This window comes from Mauremys mutica, chromosome 1 (genome assembly GCF_020497125.1).
Source record: "Mauremys mutica isolate MM-2020 ecotype Southern chromosome 1, ASM2049712v1, whole genome shotgun sequence".
In the NCBI taxonomy this organism is placed as follows: Eukaryota; Metazoa; Chordata; order Testudines; family Geoemydidae; genus Mauremys; species Mauremys mutica.
This window is the reverse complement of record NC_059072.1, coordinates 29,388,248-29,403,065: the sequence shown is the minus strand read 5'-3', so window position 1 is coordinate 29,403,065 and position 14,818 is coordinate 29,388,248. Positions and strand designations below refer to the sequence as shown.

General features: G+C 43.4%; 1 protein-coding gene across 1 annotated transcript in view; it reads right to left on the bottom strand.

Annotated features, from left to right (window-relative positions):
- The window catches only part of LOC123377414 (pendrin-like), a 34,724-nt gene that overhangs the window by 12,067 nt on the left and 7,839 nt on the right, over positions 1-14,818 (bottom strand). The window contains exons 7-16 of the mRNA XM_045030312.1: positions 9,527-9,679; positions 9,346-9,428; positions 8,407-8,554; positions 5,483-5,596; positions 4,768-4,845; positions 4,441-4,536; positions 2,700-2,806; positions 1,586-1,655; positions 1,131-1,223; positions 919-1,014 (exon numbers count right to left, since the gene is read on the bottom strand). Coding sequence (XP_044886247.1) covers positions 919-1,014; positions 1,131-1,223; positions 1,586-1,655; positions 2,700-2,806; positions 4,441-4,536; positions 4,768-4,845; positions 5,483-5,596; positions 8,407-8,554; positions 9,346-9,428; positions 9,527-9,679 — 1,038 coding nt within the window. The remainder of the gene's footprint in view (positions 1-918; positions 1,015-1,130; positions 1,224-1,585; positions 1,656-2,699; positions 2,807-4,440; positions 4,537-4,767; positions 4,846-5,482; positions 5,597-8,406; positions 8,555-9,345; positions 9,429-9,526; positions 9,680-14,818) is intronic.

Below are 14,818 nucleotides of genomic sequence, written 5' to 3'. Positions count from 1 at the left end.
GTTTACCTGGTACTGAAGTCTGGCTAACTGGCCTGTAATTGCCAGGATCACCTCTGATGCCCTTTTTAAAAATCCATGTCACATTAGCTATCCTCCAGTCATTTGGTACAGAAGCTGATTTAAATGATAGGTTACAAACTACAATTAGTAATTTTGCAATTTCACATTTGAGTTCCTTCAGAACTTTTGGGTGAATAACACCTGGTCCTGGTGACTTATTACTGTTTAGTTTTTCAATTTGTTCCAAAACCTCCTCTAATGACACCTCAATCTGGGACCGTTCCTCAGATTTGTGACCTAAAAAGAATGGCTCAGGTTTGGAAATCTCCCTCACATCTTCAGCCATGAAGCCTGATGCAAAGAATTCATTTAGTTTCTCCAAAATGGCCTTATCTTCCTTGAGTGCTCCTTTTGCATCTCAGTCATCCAGTGGCCTCACTGGTTGTTTAGCAGGCTTTTTGCTTCTGATGTACTTAAAAAAAATTGCTGTTACTTTTTGAGTCTTTTTTGACCTTCCTAATTATATTTTTACGCTACAGAGAGTCCATTAAGAAATATACCCATCTAGCCTTTTTGAACATCTAACACAGCCTAGTCTGCTGTCTTTTGGGTGAATGCTGCCACCTACTGGGAACACAGCTAAACATGCTCTTTGCTACACCGCATAGATTACCACTAAGTGTAGTTGCCTCCAGTGGCCTGATGCATGGTTTTCACCCCTAGCTTCCCAAGTCCCATGTAGAGTCCATACTTCCTATAACAATGATCTGTCAAAACTATCTCTTCTTTATTTAAAAAATAAAATAAAATACTTACATCACATCAGTGTGAACCAAAACAAAGCCAGCTTGCCTCATATAGAGCTATTAGCCATGACAGTAACCCTTTAACAAAGAGCAGAAAAAAATTAAACTTTACCTTAGTTGCTTTTAATTTTCCCTTCTTGATCAGTTTCTGTATCATCCTCAGTGCTCTGAGCCTCTTGTTATGCACACGAATTGCATCAAATCCCACCTATAGAAACCAGGACCAAGTTATCAAAATGATTTTTGTTTTATCTAGGCAAACAGCTGTAGAAATTCCAAAGCCAATTAAATAGCAAACCTTCAAAATCATCACAGACTACTTACGGTGGATTTCAGGCTGCTTTTCAATCCATCTATATTAGCATAAAAAATAGGACTGGAAAATCTGAGAATCTTCACTCCTTCTGGTTCAACAACCTGTTGTAAAAAGAATTTCAAGGTCATGCATTGATATTACATTTACCTAATTAGCAGCAGCACCCAAACTTAGCCTAATAGAGCATCAGTTTGATTACTTGCCAAGAATCCAAGCTGGCACCTAATTTATATAAAAAGGAGCTGATTGCTAGCTACCTTCACTTTTAATATAAAGGTTTAGCTCCCAGAAACTATTGCTCCCAGCATGCAATGTGGTCTACCACTTGGCTCCAGATGGACATTTTTACACTGAGATCCATTATCTTCAGGAGCTGTGCTCCATAGAGCTGCAAGGTAGAACGCCGTACCTCCCTTGGGCTTGCAGGCTGCCATTAGGAAAATAACCAGTCAGAAACACTTACAGTTTTGTAGTTCTTGACTTTCTTGTAGAGGTCTGTGCCAGGAACGTTCCCAAGGCCACCCCATGAGGGACTAACAGAAACAAAAAGAAAACATGGTGTAAAATTAACATTCACTTGAGGAACGTATAACATGGGATGACTTGTTACATGTAACCTTTTACAGAATAGTGAGAATCAGCAAACGGAACAGCCCAGCAGGAGGCTGCGCAGGGGATTCCCTTGGATATAGCAGGCCCTTGCTTGGATGTGATGCACTTTGGTCTATGGTGGCTCAAGCATACTGACTGCACCACTTTTAAGCACTTCCTGACAGCAAAGCTATGGACTGGCTTTGATGTCAGCTTTGCTTTCTGGATTCCAGGAGGAAGGAAAGGTGTTATCTTCTATATTCAGCAAGAGAGAGTTATGAGGTGGCTGAGCAGTGGAGCAACATCCTGTGAAGTCACCCATCACCTCCATTCAGTCTCACTTATTCTTCCACATGTTTGCTCTCATCCATGCTAGGCAGTGCGGGGAACACCAGAGCCATAGTCAACAGCTAAAATTTGAACCTTGGAATGGAATCTTAAAGCAGCAATAAGGGTGGGGGAAGAGGGAGGATTGGTCACACAGCACACATATGTCTGCACATGTCTTCTACTCTACAGGTACCTTAGAAAGACACCCAGAATAAGTAGCTGCTGAGAATGTTACTTGCCAAAATGTTATCTGTCTCAACATGTGTCTTCCCCCCTCCCCCCAATGGTACTGTTCTATGGTGAGTGAATAGTAATTGATAAAGTATGGCTACTCGTATATCTTCTTATACTTTATTTTGAACGCTTCCATCCCTTTTAAGATCTCTTATGGGTATCTAAATGACAGATGGCCAGGTAAAATATAGAGTAGATCAATCACAAAAATAATGCATGCATCCTTTACATCAATGTGACTACAACACAGTACCTTCTGGCTTTAGAATCTATGAACAGACTTTCAGAAACAGAAGGATAGATTTTCTTTCACTTCAAATTCATGGTAAAATATGACTGATTTTCAGACATAAATTTTCTCCTTTTCTCTAAATTCCCTTACTTATAGCACTGACTGGTTTTTCTGTTTCTGTGTTACTTACAACTGAACTCTCACCACAACTGTCAGTAATCCGAACACAAGGCCAGCAAGTAATCCCAAATCAAGTCCCAGAATGATGGATGCCACACATGTGAAAATCCAGATCATCTAGAGAGGAAAGAACAAACATAGTGTCTCTGAATTAAAAAAGAAAATAGCTTCTGATCACAGCAGAAGATCACTACACCAAATAATAATAGCAACAAAAGAATTTAAGCTTCAACATGGTCAAAATACCCAACTATGTGCTGACTTCTATATTAAACCCTTCCTTTATTTCCAAGCCACTTTTGCCCATCTTTGTTTTGTTTATTATTCGTATTTTGTTATTAGGCAATAAATTATCAAGCTATTCTAAGGTAACGAAGTCTAGCAGGGACTCAGTTATCCCTTGTACAGTTAAAGAGGATACAATTTTTCATTGTCTTTACTTCTCTCAAGCAGCAGCTACTTTTGTTATTTTCACTCCAGGAATTTGAAGCAATGTATTTCCCCAAGAACCTTATTTATTGTAGGATGACAGTCTGCCCTCAGATATGTAGTGGCAAAGGAAGGCTTCCACTTATTTCTGGGAGAAGGATCTGTACCACAAATGGGTAGTATTTCAAATAAACCGGGTGGGGAAGGTGGGGGGACACACATTTTGAAGTCTGTGCTGCCTACTTGGGCTAATTCCTGAACTCCTTACTGAGTCATAGCTCAGAAACTCCCATTGGGCCCAACCCTGTGAGGTGCTGAGCACCATCTGCTCCCACTGAAGTCAATGAGACTTTTGCCCAAGAAAAGGACTGAGTAAAAATTGAGTAAGGACTTTGGGATTTGGGTGGGAAGCCTGAGGGCCTTCAATCCATAAAGCACCAAAGAAAAATAAGGAACTTGGGAGAAGCATAGGCATTCATGAGAAAATATTTGCATATCAGGGATTATGTGGAGATGATACTTTCCATGCAATACTTGATTCCCAGAAGCATGCTACACAGAAACTCCAATAAGAGATATGAGGGTGCCTTGGGATGAGATTAGAGGGGTCTGAGGGCACAGTCTAGATGTAATTGTGCATAAATCCCTTGACACAGCAAGGGCCCCTATGCACACATTCCGGCACAGATTATTACTGCTCCAAGTAAGAAAAAAACATTTATTTGGTGAGGACTGTGATGATATTCATCCAGGCATGGTCCACACTAATGTTGTTGTTGCAGGCTATATGGGAACATTTGGGGACTGGTTATGCATTGGTTCAGAATTTGAATATAAAGGGCCAGATTCTCTTATTCAGCCAAACTGTGCTCAGCAAAAGACCAGAATGGGGTGGTAAAAGTGACTTCAGGCTGTCTTTACATTAATCTGCAGCTCAGCTGATTGAACTAGAAGGCAACTCTAAACTTTGCTGGTTGTTAACAGCAAGGGATGGCACCTGATTAAGCCCCCTTTCCTCTAGACACACCCCTTCCGATGGGAGACTAGGAATGAATGTGATATAGAAGCTGCCACAGGTGCCTCCTACACAGGGGGAGATTTTCACTGGCTGGATCTGCTGGCTTTAGGGGAGTTTTGTGTTGGCAGACTAACACAAAACTGCATTAATGGACCAGATAATCTGTCTTAAAGTCTTTTGGTGTTAACAATACAAAATTATGTTTCTGTTAACAAAGTGTGGAAGTTATGAGTAAATTGGGTGGGGTTAAAACACAAAAAGAGAAATAGAACCAAAACATTTAGGAAAAAAGTAAATGACTTACAGCATCCGCCTTATTCTGCCTCCACAAACGAGGAACATCAAACACCTGCATAAACATCCCTTTCAAGTTGGCAATGACAACAGCTGCCAATACAGACTGCCAAGAGAGATTGTGAAAACTGGGTTATTCAGAAGAGAGAACACACTGTATGTTTTTGGGCCAGTTTTCTGGTTATTAAGTAAACTAAAATTGTACACTATGAGGCAGATAGTCTTCTGGTATAAATCTGCACAGTTCCAAATGGAGCTGCTACTCCAATTTACATCAGCTGAGCATATGGCCAAAATGGTGAAGGGGTAAGAGTGCTAGACAGGAGAAGCATCGTACCTTCTGTAAGGGCTCCAGCAGTTTCCCCAGAGCCACAATGGCAATCAGTACAATCCCTGCTGAGATTATGCTGGCAACCTGCAAAGACAATAGTAGTGTTGATATGAAACAAGTATTTTTAGACTCTCTGCTATGTTTTCAAACTCACTACGAATAATGCATATGTTGGTATATTTTATATTTCTTTGTAAACAAGGAGACCTGTTAAAATATTTAGTATGTTTAAGTATACACAGCCAAATCCAGGAACAATTCACCTATATAAGGTGATAAAGTCTCATCAGTCCATGTAAATCACCACAAATTAGTACCTTGGGAAAGGGTGACTTTGTGTAAGAGAAGAGAAGAAATCCACACCAGCTCCATATTCTACCTGCTACTTACTCTCTGAATGGCCCTGCTATTAAATAAATAGTGTACAGTTGTTATTATGTAACGTATAACCCACACTAGGAAAGTCTTTGTGTCCCTCTAGTGGCTGGTCCACATAAGAAGTTTATGAGTGTTACAGGCTCCATTCCCAGTATTCTGGGCTTTAGCTTTAGCAGTGGTGTTTCATGCGTTTAGCACTACATAACCTGGATTCAAATCCCACTGTCTGCCCAACCAGGGTCATACATAAAAACATATTGGAGTTAACCCTCTGTGAAGTCTTTGCCCTATGCAATATTAAACTGAAATATCTTTAAAATTAATAGTAAAATAAACCCATTACCTGGGTTTTCCCACCAGTGCTTTCCTGGACAGCAGTACGTGATAGAGCGGTGGTAGCAACAAAACAAGAGAAAGCTCCTGCAAACACATTGCTGATCCCATAGGCAATAAATTCCTAGAAGAAGATTAGATGATGATGTGAATGTAGATTTTTTTAAGATGTCATTTACACAAATAGGTGCTGAAACTAGGGGTGCTGGGGCAGCAGCACCCCCTGGTTTGAAGTGGTTTCCATCATATACAGGGTTTAGAGTTTGGTTCAATGGCTCTCAGCACCCCCACTATACAAATTGTTCCAGCCCCCTGTTTGCACAGCAAAGATAACATTTCCTTATAGGAGACTGTAAAGTGAGAAGTACAGTAGGCTTACACAAAATACTGGATTCGTTACAACAGCTGCTGTTAAGTATTTTAGAGTTGATCTGCACACAGTTTTTTTACTGATTTAACTACATCATCTTAGAAACCAATATAGTTAAATTGGTGCAATCTCCTAGTGTGGACACAGTTATACCAGTATAAAGATGCCTATGTTGGTATAGCTTAATTCCATAAATGTACCAAAATAAGATGAGCCGCCCAGCTCTGAAGGCAGCAGCACAGAAGTAAAGGGTGGTGTAGTATGGTATTGCCACCCTTACTTCTGCACTGCTGCTGGTGGGGCGCTGCCTTCAGAACTGGGCACCTGGTCAACAGCTGCCACTCTCCAGCCACCCAGCTCTGAAGGCACCGCAGAAGTAAGGTTGGCAATACAGCAATCCCTGTAAAATAACTTTGTGACCCCCCCCCACAACTCCCTTTTGGGTCAGGACCCCCAATTTGAGAAACACTCGTCTCCTCCATGAAATCTGTATAGTATGGGTAAAAGCACACAAAAGACCGAATTTCACAGGGGAGACCAGATTTCACAGTCCATGATGTGTTTTTCATGGCCATGGATTTGGTAGGGCCCTAGTTATCGCTGATGAAAGAAGGTAACTGATCCTCCCTCAAACCTTCTTTCATTGCCTGTTTTTATGCTGTTATTATTTTTCACTCATCTAGTTTAAGCAGACTAGTAATCAATCTTTCTTTCTAGGACTTTCTGTTGTTGAATGTTTGCCAGGCATAGTATTAGTACTAGAAGGAACATAATATTTTTGATTACCAATCATTCAGCTACTGTAATCACTACGTAATGTCTTCTGGAACAGGGCAGTGTAGGTAGAATGTTGAAAACAGTACATGCAGCTGTACTATCCACTTAGCCTTATTAAACTGCAAGTGAAGACATGTTAGGCAACCTTAATTTAAAGTGTTTCCCAATGTGAACATTGTCTATTATAGTTTGACGATACACAATGGCCAACATAGAGGAGTCTCCACTCATAATTCACATGCTTAGAAGGCCAATTTGGTTACATAATAAATAAAAATATTTCTAAAATCAGATATATTGTAATTAGGGCATTATTCATTAGTTGTAAAGGACAGAAAGACCAGTTAAACAACATGCTTGGCTCATTTTTTGTAGCGAATACAATTTTCCCACATATTCAAAGGATGCAATATATGTTCAGCATGGATAGAGGAGACAAAGGTAGCTCTAAGCCATTTCTTCATCTCCCTTGATCCTAGGGATAGAGACAGTTTGAGCAACCGCAGGGTTTGTCTACAGTTTTTATAAAACTATAACTAACTTGGTTTAGAAATGGCTATAGTTAAAGCAATACAACCCCAATGCCATAGTATGGATGCAGTGATAGTGGTATAAAGGTTCCGACACTGGCACAGCTTACACCCATACATTTACAGGAGTAAGCTGTACAGACATACACACATTAATACCAGTATAACTGTGTCTACATTAAGGGGATGTGCCAATTTAATAATATAGGCATAAAATCATACTCCCAATTGAAAGAGTTAAATTGGTACAAAAACTAACTGTAGGTCAGGCCTAACTTATGCTGACTGGAGTGGTCTTCCAGGTACTGGTTCACCAGCCCAGCATTGCCCCTCCCTACCACCAACCACCTCAGAACACTCTCTATGCAGAGAAGTGGAAGCAGGCCACATAAAGTCAGTTATTCCAGGATTATGGAAGTGGGGGAATGGTCCCGCTATTGTGAGGAACTGTCCTGGCTTCTGTACTACCCCGGTGAAGTGGGCTAGCAAAAGGATCTGAGTCCTCGCTCCCACTTCCTTTACCCAGAGACCTCCCTGCCCTTGAGGGCTCCCCTTCCACTCTCCTGTCTGGCAGAGTCCTCGTAACCCCAACAAGGCTGGGCCCAGGATTCCTGGGGGGCTCGACCCCCAACCCTGCTGTGGTCACCCAGGACAGAGGCTAGGGTGTCCCCACTCTGCGGTGCTCTCTCTGCACTGGGCACCTCCCTGACCCACTGATCATTTCATACAATTTAAACCCCCCTGGTCTCCTGACTTCCTGATTAGCTTGCCCACCCTGTCAATCAGGCTGATCTGGGGACTGTCAGTCTCAGGCTCCTGATTTCCCATTGACCCTTCCCCTTTTAGTGCTGGGATCTAGCCAACCAAAACATCCCCACTGATTGTTAGTAAGGAGGCAACGGTCCCCTTACATTTACATCACCACAGAATTCCCCTACATAATGGTTATCCCCATTGCCTCTTAAAAGCATCTTTCAGTGCCTTGATGTCACTGGAACAACACAGGAGATTAACTAGGACTGAGGCTCTGGTTCAGTATCCTGGGTAGCTCACACCAGTCTCATCTCTATGTATCACTGACTGTATCACAGGACCATATCTTATCTGCTTTTTCAAATAGTTTAATTAATTTCACATATGAGAGTTTCACTTGTGTCTGATAAATCTGTATAATTTCTTTCCCAGTTTGAACATATAAGCATCCTTCATGCCCAAATTACATTTAATTTGTTTTTAAATTAATTGGGTTTCATATACCTGATTTCCATCAATAGGATAGTCATGTTTCGTTGCATAGACTTTTGCCACAGACACAGCGATAGCATAAGCGACCACAGCAATGGAAAATGCGGCTGCTATCATTTCTGAAAACATACTGACAGCTGGAGGCTCAGGAGGCAAAAACCTAATATTTAAGAAAATATATTTACATTATCAATTTTAATCAAATTCTGTGTTTACTAGATTTGTTAAGAAGCTGCAAGACAGCAGGACATACATACTACTGATAACGTGAACAATAATATTTCAAATTAACAAAAAGATGGGAACACTTGCAGACCATACAACAAGATTACCTTGTTCAATATGGCCCAAATCCTGGTCCTATTGACAGGGCCAGCCTTAGGGAAAATGGCACGCTGGACGAACTTGTATTTTGGCGCCATTTTCCCTTAGGCATGGGGGTTGGTCAGATGGCGGGGCAGCTCCCCATACAGTGACCTCTCCTCCGTGACTGGGGAGCTATGGGGGCAGGAAGCAGGGGGCAGAGGTGCAGGAAGTCTCGTCCCTCCACAGCCTGGCCGGGACTAGCAACTGGAGTCTGGCACACAGTAAGAGGCCCCAACTGGAGCACCCCCAGCCCTGCCCCTCCCCAGATCCAGCCCCATCACTGGGTTTAAAGGGACCTTGGGCTAGCTGGGGTATGTGGGGGGTACCTAGCTCTTATATAGCATTTTCATCCATAGATCTCAAAATGCTTTACAAAGGAAATATTATTATTCTCATTGTACAGCTAGGGGGATGCTTACCAAAGGCCATGGAGACAATTAGTGACAGAGCCAGGACTAGAATTCAGGAAATGTTTGGCTGTGAACCAGACTGTGTCTCTCTCTGATTCTCACAAGTATTCTTTTACTAGTCTCATTAATAGCCATTTAAAATATTAGCTGTGTCTCAGAAGATAAGTGCACTCACCCTCTAGGAATGGTTTTAACAATGCCTGCATTGTACTTTTTTTCCAGGTCAGCAGCATATGAGATCCCTGTGGCTACTATTGTCTGGAATCAAATAAAACAATGGTTTTAATACTGAAACATTGCTCTGATTTTCCTGCAATCAGCCCAGTCTGCTGTGTTTATTAGGGTACTTTGCTTACCACAATTACTTCTATAGGAATAGGAACAGGGATCTTGTGTTTGAATCGCTCATTTATTTCTTTAACTACCATACAAATAAAAATGGTGAGTAGCCCAGCAATGAGATCTGCAATGTTGGTGGTACCAATTCTTTGAAATATTTCAATGAGGGTCTGAAAAAAAACATAAAAGAAAATTCAAAATACGTTGAAGCCACTTAAATAGCCCATATAGAGAAGCAGACACAAAATCTCAGAGAAGGTCAGGGACTACCTGTCCCATATGCTCATTTTTACTGGCCTGAGGAATTTGATTATGAATGTGAGTTTTGTTTGTGCACTATCAAGCTCTCACTGAATCAATGAGTTGATCTCATGGTGAATTTAACTGAAGGAGCACTGCTATGAGAATGACTGATCTCTTATTTATCAGATGCTTTTTAACTTCTGTATAATTAATACTACATAACAAGGGTTAAATCCTGCCTATGTTTTGTTGAAGCACAGGGCAAGAAAGAGGACATATGGAGCCTCTTCCTCCTTGTCCATATAGGAGGCAAGATCCTTCCGTGGTGCTCAAGAAGGAGCTAGCAGATGCATGGCTAAAACACTGGCTCACTCACCATGTGCCCAAGGAGTATGGTATCTAGTGTGTGGATTAAATATTTGCTCAGCCTCCCTGACTCCATTGTCCATAGCCAGAGAGTATGATTCTGCCATCATGGATCCTGCTCTGGGGAAAACCAAGGTCACCTCACTTCATGGTGCCCAAGCTCTCCACTGGAAGTCAGCCCTGGCCAGGAGGATTCCTACAGCACGTGTGTAATGGGCAGGATCTCTATCCATCCATGCAGCACTAGGCAAAGGAGGATGTGACCTTATTGTTTTACTGCACACAGCAATTTCTGTAGCTGATTTTAAAAAAAATTTAAACTGCTGACAAAATGGTAAAAATAATATGCGTTCAATACTAAGTGTATGGAGGCTGATCCAGACAGAGGACTACTAATTATTCTCACCCTTTTTACTAATTCCATCCCAACACCCATGTGAAGGAGGTGAGCACATATTATTACTATTCCTACTTTACACGTGGGGAAACACTGACACACCGATGTTAAAATACTTGCTCAAGACCACACAAGTCACTATCAGAGGTGGGATTAGAACTCATTCATCCCTGTGCTCTGCACACAGTGGCTCTGCTTGACCCACTTGTTACATTACAAGGACAGCAAAAAGTCCTGTGGCACCTTATAGACTAACAGACGTATTGAAGCATGAGCTTTCGTGGGTGAATACCCACTTCATCGGATGCATGTATTCACCCACAAAAGCTCATGCTCCAATATGTCTGTTAGTCTATAAGGTGCCACAGGACTCTTTGCTGCTTTTACAGAGCCAGACTAACACAGCTACCCCTCTGATACTTGACTACAAGGACATTAAGTTTTACCAAGAGCAGCAGCTCTTCATTTTTAGGCTCACCAGAGTTGGGAGCACCATCTAATTCCTTTTCAAAATATATCTTTCCTAGTTGCCCTTCCCTTTGCCTATCATAAAAGACACAGATGGAAAAACCTGAGAGATCATCTGGTACATCTCCATGACAGTACAGCATTGCTCCCTGTAGTGCACGGGCAGCCAAACTTACTCACCCTCTAAGCCACATACAACAATCTTCAGAAGTTCAAGAGCTGGGGCGCTCCTGCCAAGGCTCGGGGCTTCAGCTCTGCATGGAGGAGGAGCTTGGGGCTTGAGCCCCATGGCAGGTTTCATCCCTGCTCCTGCTGAAGCCCTGAGCCACAGCAGGCATGTCCTGTGGTGCTGGAGCCCCGAGACCCCTCCTCCCCGTTGGGCAGAAGCAGAGGTGATGTGGGAGGGGGGCACATGGGGTCACGTGGCCCCCAGATTTTTGACAGGATTTGCTGGCCCCACTCAATCACATGGTGACACCAAGCCCCCTCCCTGCACAGCAGCTACTGGAGCCAGCAGTCTGGGAACTGCAGCCATGGGAAGAGGCAGTGGCAAACAGCTGGGAGCTGCAGGGAGAGCCATTGCTTTTGCTGCTGCCTCTCCCCACAGAGCTAACAGCTGGGAGTTGCAGGGAGGGGTCGCTGAGGGCTGGGGCAGGCATGCCTGGGGGGGCATGACTCAAGCTGTTGTGGGGGGCGGGGATGAACCCTTAAATTGTGGCCCTCCCTCCCCCCAGAAGGCACCAGTTGCCTCTGGCAGAAGCACCTACCCCCATCACCCCACCACAGGGCAGAAGCCCCAAGCTTCCCTCCCCCCAGTTTGGTAGGCCTGGTCTACACTACGAGTTTATATCAAATTTAGCAGCGTTAAACTGCATTAACCCTGCACCCGTCCACACAACGAAGCCCTTTATATCGATATAAAAGGCTCTTAATATCAGTATCTGTAATCCTCCCCGATGAGGGGAGTAGCGCTGAAATCGGTATTGCCATTTCGGATTAGGGTTAGTGTGGCCGCAATTCGACGGTATTGGTCTCTGGGCGCTATCCCACATGCACCATTGTGACCGCTCTGGACAGCCATCTGAACTCAGAGGCACTGGCCAGGTAGACAGGAAAAGCCCCGCGAACTTTTGAATTTCATTTCCTGTTTGCCCAGCGTGGAGTGCTGATCAACATGCAGTCCCAGTATCAAAAAAGAGCTCCAGCATGTACCGTACGGGAGATAGTGAATCTGATCTCTGTATGGGGAAATGAATCTGGTCTATTAAAACTCTGTTCCAAAAGACAAAATGCCAAAGCATTTGAAAAAATCTCCAAGGCTATGATAGACAGAGGCCACAGCAGGGACTCAACACAGTGCCCCGTGACAAGCGTAACGGAAAGCCAAAGAATCAAATGGATGCTCATGGAAGGAGGGAGGGGGAACTGAGGACTCAAGCTATCCCACAGTTCCCGCAGTCTCCGAAAACCATTTGCATTCTTGGCTGAGCTCCCAATGCCTGAAGAGTCAAAAACATTCTCACGGGTGGTTCAGGGTTTATTTAATCAATTTTCCCCCCTCTCCCCCCATGAAGGAAAAGGGGAAAAAATCATTTCTCACCTTTTTTCAATGTCACCGTATGTCTACTGGATGCTGCTGGAAGATGTGGTGCTGGAGCGCTGAACAGCAGCATCCGCTCCCTGATGGCAGACAGTGCAATAGGCCTAATAGCTGTCATTATCATCCCGTGAGTGCTCCTGGCTGGCCTCGGTGAGGTCGGCCGGGGGCGCCTGGGCAAAAATGGGAATTACTCCCGGTCATTCCCTTCTTTAAGGTTTGTCTCTTGGAGATTCAGTCCTGCCTGGAATATCATAGCAGCTGGAGACTGTGCTCCTCTCCCCCCCACCATTTAATGTCTAATGGAGATTCAGTACTGCCTGGAATATCATAGCAGCTGGAGGCTGCCTCCCCCCTGTTTTATCTCAATAAAGTCAGTGTTTCTTATTCATGCATTCTTTATTACTTCATCACATAAATGGGGGGATAACTGCCATGGTAGCCCAGGAAGGGTGTGGGAGGAGAGAAGCAATGGGTGGGGTTCTTGCAGGGGCACCCCCTAGAATGGCATGGAGCTCATCATTTCTGCGGGATGTCTGGGGCTGTGACCCAGAGCGGCTGTTTGCCTCTCTGGTTCTTTAGTAGGCTTGCCCGATATTCTAGGCAGGACTGACTCTACCTTTAGACAAAACGTAAAGAAAAGAATGATCTGGAGTCATTCCCATTTTTGTCCATGCGCCCCCAGTCGACCTCACCGAGGCCAGCCAGGAGCACCCATGACAGCAGCAGACGGTACAATAGGACTGGTAACCATCATTGCCAATTTCCAAAGCAGCAGATGGTACAATAGGACTGGTAACTGTCATTGCCAATTTCCAAAGCAGCAGACGGTACAATAGGACTGGTAACCATCTCTGCTAACTTGCAAAGGCAAGTGAATGCTGCTGTGTAGCACGGCAGTACCGCATCTGTCAGCAGCATCCAGTAGACATACGATGACAGTGAAAAAAGGCTAAACGGGCTCCATGGTTGTCATGCCATGGCGTCTGCCAGGGCAATCCAGGGAAAAGGGCACAAAATGATTGTCTGCCATTGCTTTCACGGAGGGAGGATTGACTGATGACATTTACCTAGAATCACCCGTGACACTGTTTTTGCCCCATCATGCATTGGGATCTCAACCCAGAATTCCAATGGGCGGGGGAGACTGCAGGAACTATGGGATAGCTATGGGATAGCTACCCACAGTGCAACGCTCCGGAAATCGACGCTAGCTTCGGTACATGGACGCACACCGCCGAATTAATGTGCTTAGTATGGCCATGTGCACTTGACTTTATATAATCTTTTTCCAAATACCGGTTTCTGTAAAATCGGAATAATCCCATAGTGTAGACATACCTGTAGATGCAAAATGGAGGGATGGGGGGATCTGCGAGCCACACTTTAACTGTAAAGGAGACGCATGCAGATCACGAGCCACAGTTTGGCCACCCCTGCTATAGCGCATTACTTAGTGCTTTGTCCAATCTTATTTTCAATGTCCCAAGATGCTAGAGCTTCCATTAGTTCCTAGGAAGATTATTCCACAGCCTAACACATCTCACTGTCAGGAAGATTTTCCAAATAATCTGCCTGATTTTCTCTTTTTCTCAATTTCACTATTACTCCTAATCCATATGCCAATTTATTCCACTCCATACATTAATAGACTGGACATTCCATAAACATTGCAAAGAACTGAATACACTTCTGCCTGAACTGGCCTTCATTTCTACCAATGTCAGGAGAGTAGTATTTTAAATAAAGTCTGATTCATTTTGGCCAAAGCCTGTCCCCCTTTGGAGACTTGTTAGCATATAGCCAGTCTAAAGCCCTTTGAGCTCAGCCCTGCTGCTGCTGAAGTCAATGAAAATACTCATTAGCTTCAGTGGGAAAAGCTGTAGGTTTTATAATATGGGACAATCCAGGAAATCAATATTACTACAATGCAGTCAAGATAATTCTTCATTTGACCATTTTCTCCAAGATCTACCCCACAGATCTGATAGGAAGATTTAATTTATAATTTCTCTAGCATTTCTGTACAGCTATACGTTGAAGTCCCTTAATCAATTATTTTAATTTTTCTGCTGCATCCTCCATAACTGGGTGATATCCTTGTAAAAATAATACAAGAATTGTGTACAATATCTCAAATGTGTTGTAGTAATTCCCTAACCTCATAGGACTGTACCCTTTATAGCACATGGCCACACAGACATCATAGTCATTAACAAGGACAGAACGCAGGACCTT